Below are 6,011 nucleotides of genomic sequence, written 5' to 3' on the forward strand. Positions count from 1 at the left end.
AACCACCTCTTCATGGATTATAGGGGCTTCCATGCTCACCATCCATGTCCCTCCACTCAGGGGACTGGGTACCCAGAGTACTGCTGGTTTTCCTACTGAAGACTGAGGCAAAGAAGGCATTAAGTACCTCAGCCTTTTCCTCATCCCCAGTTACTATTCTTCCCCCTATGTCTACTAGAGGGGGGAGACTCTCCTTAGTTCTCTTTTTATTGCCAGTGTATTTATAGAAACCCTAATGTGAATGAGAAGATGGTGGCAGGGTAACTGTAGCAGCACTGACTTCTACTGTTATCTTGGAACCTCACTTGCATCCTCTTTACATGTGGATATGGTATAGAGATGTATTTGATTACACTGATAAATGCATTTGTGGCCCTGGATAGACTAAGGTTTCTGAATAAAGAGGCACCCAACTTGAAAGAGAGAGACACCATGAGTGATCCAGTGGAAAGTGGTGGATACAGTGATGGTGGCGCTCTTAATGCTCTTCAGCTGTTCAAAGCTTAAGCAAAAGCCTGTAAACTCAGAACCTCTTGTTAACATCTAGCTCATTGACACAATGACATATCAGGGACTAACAGAGGCCCCTTTACAAATAAACAAGATAGAGCTGATTTGATTTAGGAAAGCTTCAGTCAGTTACTGATAACAAGGAATATTCGAGTATGAGGTTTGTCAGACAGCCTTGTTGTCTAACCTTACAAGTGTAGGAGGAACAAAGTCAGAACCAGAGTTCAGAGGAGTCAGTATGGTGTGAAAAGAGAAATGAAAGATAAAACGATTACTTTGCTGTATGCCACATCTTTGCAATATCCCAGACGTCCAGAACAGTTTTAAACACAGTATCTGCTTCTGAAAACTATACACAATACCTAGATGTATACGGATGTGTATAAATATGCTAAAACATACATATAAATATGTGCATGTGAAAAAAGACAGATGCATCCTTAAAAAATCAGGATTGCAAATTCAAAATACTCGATTATAGAATGATGATTACTAGTCTTGATGGTTACACATTCCCTTGAAAGCAGGACTGGAAGTACACTAGATTATGCTATGCCAGTCACATCACATTGTCTCTTTAGAAATTGCAAGATAGCAGAAGAAAAGAAAGCTGAAAGAAGAAGGCTGAAAAGTTCTCAGATTCCACTCTCTCAGCTCTCTTTTTTTCCTTCACATCTGCTTTTCCTTTCCTATTCTAGATAGGGAGGGCCTATCATTCTATGTGTCTTCCTTACAGCAACAGTCTGAAAGGACATTAAGGACCTAATACTTACCCGCCCAACTATTTTCTCCATTCCTTCTAGAAGCCGCTTGTTTTGCTCTTCGATCTCTACAGCCTTCCAGAGGATGCTGTCTGGAGCTTCTTTGATTCTTTGTACTTCAGAGGCCAGGTGGATCAGGGGATCATTCCAGGAGCGTAGCACTCCCATTACTAAATTCAGTAGGTCTTCATGCTGCTCACCCACATTAAGAAAAGGCAGTTAAAATAGGAAGGCTAAATGCTGGCAGTGTTAGGAGGCATTTACAGAAATGTCCTCAGACATAGTGATTTGGGAACTTATTCCAGGACCTACCACTGAATGTGCCCTATAACTCTCGATTAGATACATCTGTGCAATTGCATTTTTGAAGTTTGTCATTGTTGTCATCACGTTTTACAATATCAGCACAAGCAGCTACAGTATTGTAATGGAAAATATCATTAAAGCCTCTCACATTAAAAACTAGCAAGCACAATTGTGTTTCATCTCTGAAAAAAACAGAACTCCTTATCTGATTTTTTATGAATATTTTAAAATCCTGTGGGTTGTTTTTTTTTAAAAGTTTAGTACTGAATGCAAGGTGCACATTATGGTAAACCACTGAATACCTTTTTTGCCTCTATGTAACTCATCTGTCCTCCCATTTGAGCAGTGGTGATTCCAGCAATAGCTCTGATTTTGAAAATTGTCCTTTCTTGTGGGCAATAAAAAATTCATAAAGCTTATGGTTATGGTAGTATTCAACCATCTTTTCTTTTCTAGATGCATTAGATCTGAACACAACCAGGCTTGTTATTTTCCCAGGGCTGTGAATTCTATTTTTCCCAATAGAATTTTTGAATGACGTAGTGAAAAGATGGTGATACTGGGATTGCAAGGATATCACCACCATGAAACGGAACGATTTCTCCCTGGCACACCCCCATTCATACACCTGTGCTTCTTTTTTTCTCCAGAGTATTCTCAAATTGTATCTGTGAGCATAGGCTGAACAAGACTATCTTCATCTTCCCTTAAGTTTATCATTATTAAATTGATATATGTAGCATGTTTCTCTTTACAAATAGTTTGCAGTAATTTGCACTATAGCCTTTGAATTTGAATGATGATGTGACCGCTTTTGGCTACTGATAACAGCAAGAATATATATTTAGCATTTGTTTAGTAATGTCAGTGTTTTCAATTACTGGAAAACTATTTACATCTGCCTATATACAATATTCACTATATAGCCAATGTATTTTTATGTCTGTCAATATAATAATTGTCTATAAAGTCTTTTAAGATCATATTCAAAAGTTATAGTGTTCTCAGTCCTGTACAAGCATGGTAACTGCCATTGCTCCATGAGGTTATGTTGTAATTGGAAATAAGATGCAATGACTGAATGTAACAACAGGAAAAGGAAGGGAAGTTGAAAGTTACCATACTTATATATTCTGTATAGTCTGTAACTTAGTATCAACAAATGTTAAATGAACTTCTCTTGGCTTTTTGGTGCTTTCCTTTTCCTGCCTTTTTATTCTGACTGAGCTGATTTCCCTCTCTCGGTCTGCTGCCTCTCTGCTCCTTAATCCTCTCTCTTTCCCCAATCCTCCCACCTCCCCCCACTCTACCTCACACTGAATGACATGGGACTTACATGAATCTGCTGAGTTTGCTCCTTATCTTCAGGAGTGGTTAAGGAGGAAGTGTGGCAGCCATTAACAGCTTTTGCAATAAAACCCCGGCCCTGAGCGTAGCGTTCATCCTGCAGATCAGCAAGGACAGGCATTATCGAAACAGATAAGAGAGCTTCAATAGAAAAACACTGTATTAACTAATTGTTGTTCCATTGCTTTTATCACTGCTTTTATAGTGTAAAGATCAAAAGTTTTTGGTGAATCTTTGAAGTGAAACTGGCACCCAGCAAACGCAAACTTGTCCCACAGATGAAGAATGATATCATTTAATAGAGTTGTTGGAGATCTTAGCAATGGTCAGCACTGTACACAGATTTGGTCACCACTGGGACTATCACTGTCTGTGCAGCAGTCATATTTGTTTACTGAAGGATTTCATATGTTAACATATGTTTGTGCTTAAAAAGTATTAAATTGTATTGTTACATTTTCTCACTCTCAGGAAAAGGCAGAGTACTTACAAATTCATTGAACATTTCCGAAGAGAGGAAGTGGATGTAGTGTGAAAGTTTAACAGCTCGGTCGAAAAGTTCCCCAAGGGAAACCTGACAATTGACAGATCCACTGGGGCAGATTGGCAAGGACGTGACTCCTTCCTTTGTCAGGAGCATGTTGGACACCAGAAGAACCACCAGCAACAAACCTGTTCAGGTTTAAAACAAACCAAAATGGAATCTCATTGACTTGTATGTGCATTCGGAAATAGCTGTCAGAGCCAGATGCTGGGTGATTTTTGGCTGAGCTGTCACATGGCTCAGAGTACTCCATATACTGACTGCTGGAAATCAGTGGAGAAGGGGAACACTGTAATTCTGTTATCCTTTCCACTCTCCGTCTCTCTCTGACTGTATAGCAGAGCCTGCTACAGAGTTTGAGGAGACAAGGTAACTGTGTTCCAGTGTACACTGTATTTCATAGTGATAAATGAAAAAAAAAAATCAAACTTTATGGTGTAAATATGGATACATAATTATATTACACAGATACATGTTTGGAAAATAGATCCAGCTCTTTTTTTTCTTTTTTCTTTTTTTTTCTTTTCTCTCCTCCTTCTCCCACAGGTCCTTTTCTTCTTTGCAAACATTTGGAGTTTAAATTAATTTTGTGGGAGGGTGATTAGGTCACTTTCTTAAGGTTTTGATGGTCCTGGGAGTTCCTTTAGAAGATTTTCAGCAGCTGTGCTGCTTTGCTGTTTAGAGTTTAACCCTACATTGCCTACTGCTAAGAAATCAGAAAGAACTTTTGTCTTTTCTCCCGATATAAAGGGCTTCTCATTATCTAAAACACAAAACTTCATCTCTTTGAAACTTTCAGCATTAACTTAACAGTTAAACAGAGCCAAGTCTTCTATTCAGTGAAATAAATTATGCACAGAAAAACAATGGAAAAAAATAAAAGCAAATATTTGGTAAATGAACATACTTGTTCAAAGAACACTTTTCTGTGCTCTGAGAGTTTTAGTTCTGGAAATTGACCTGCTGCCTGTTTTGGTTAGCTAGACTTATCAGCAGAGCTTTCCCTAATGTTATCATGTGAAAACTTTCTTTCTAGCTCTAAATTCAAGTTAAGTATTTGCACAGTATTGAGGTAAGCCTTCCTCCTACCCCAAGAATAAGGTACACACCGCATGCTGCAGTTAGGAAAGTACTCTGGGGAATAATTCTATGAATAAGAAAAACTGAGACTTGTTGGCTTAGAAAGTTGAAGATGGTTATGAAAACATTCACTTCAAAATTGCTACATCACTTCTAGACTTGTGGGTAATGACTTTTAGTCATTGCCTTCTGAATGGTGTAGTAAAGCAGTCTGGTTCCAGTCTTTTGTGTGGAGGTGTCACATCCCTCTAGCCAATTTTCTGTGACACTTTGCTCAATGCAAAGGCAGTCTTTGGAGACAAAAGACAGTAAAAAAAAAGGGATCAATATGCCTTCTAATTCCAAGCTTTGAACACTAAACATTTGTGATGGAGGCAGGTTTCACGATTATGGGAAGACTAGGTGGCTGGAAGACCTCAGTTTCTAGAGCTGTTACGTTTCAGTTACTTTCTAATTCAATCTAAATTCAAAGCAGTATAAAAGTTACCAGCAACTGAATGGCAAAAGTCTTACCTTTCAGTGAAGACCCCTTGTTGCTCATGGTAGGGATCCTGTATGATGGCTTGCTTTATCAGAAAGAAGTCTCAATACTTCCTCTTATTCTTTGCACATGCCACTTTTATATATACCATCCAGGGTCCATTTTGCATACATTCAGCAGGTTGTGGAGTTTACCTCGATAATTACAAACATCAAATTGCCTTTCTGCCACATTCATATTTAGTATTTTTTGGTTATTTATTTTTAACTGTGAGAGGGAATTTCATTAACAAGTTCAGCTGTGGGATCCTAAGTATGATTGGATGAAGGTGCACCAAAATTTTGCCCTGAATGAGATGCAAATTCCATTGATATTAGAAAGCTCCAGTTGTCAATTCTGAGACAGGTATTCTCAATGTTTCTAGCCTGCTGTTCCACAACAGTCTTCACATCCTTCCTTGCCTCTTCAGCCATCCAAGCTTGCATATGTTAAAATTTTAGCTATCTGTGGGAGACAAACAATATTTTACAATTTCCATAGTGAGAGAAACAGCATAAATTGTACTGAAATTTATCCAAAGAAAGGGAATGGAGGCTCCTGGAAAGACAGGTCACTATCTGTAAAATTATAGATGTGGCATTCTGGGTATATAGCTCCACACAGTAAAAAAGATACTACACATCACAAATCATGATATAACTGATCCTCAATCTGAGAGATGCTTAGAGAAATGGGGACAGTTCTCATATTAAAAACATAACAATTTACAACAATTGAAGAGTAAGAAGTTATATGTTTACTGTTTAATCACAAATGTTTCATGAATAAGTCAACATTATTTAAAAAAACCCTCAAACATCTACAAAACCATGAGATTGTTTTCTGTACTTGAAAGCTTTCTGCGTAAAAGATGTGCATTTCTACCTATGCAAAACATATGATGGCGTAATCAGTGAGATTTGTTTCCAGATCTGACGTGTCT

The 6,011-nt window shown here is 38.1% G+C and overlaps 1 protein-coding gene across 1 annotated transcript; it reads right to left on the reverse strand.

Annotated features, from left to right (window-relative positions):
- Positions 1 to 1,244: 1,244 nt before the first annotated feature.
- PRL (prolactin) lies at positions 1,245 to 5,380 on the reverse strand (the record flags this gene model as incomplete). Its single annotated transcript, XM_010181213.1, has 4 exons — positions 5,062 to 5,380; positions 3,415 to 3,596; positions 2,914 to 3,021; positions 1,245 to 1,463 (listed from the first exon to the last, which is right to left on the reverse strand). Coding segments are annotated over exons 1-4 (537 nt in total), but the record flags the coding sequence as incomplete, so codon positions are not given.
- Between the last annotated feature and the right edge of the window lie 631 nt (positions 5,381 to 6,011).

The sequence above is a fragment of the Mesitornis unicolor genome, unplaced genomic scaffold (genome assembly GCF_000695765.1).
Source record: "Mesitornis unicolor isolate BGI_N332 unplaced genomic scaffold, ASM69576v1 scaffold52533, whole genome shotgun sequence".
NCBI classification, from domain to species: Eukaryota; Metazoa; Chordata; class Aves; order Mesitornithiformes; family Mesitornithidae; genus Mesitornis; species Mesitornis unicolor.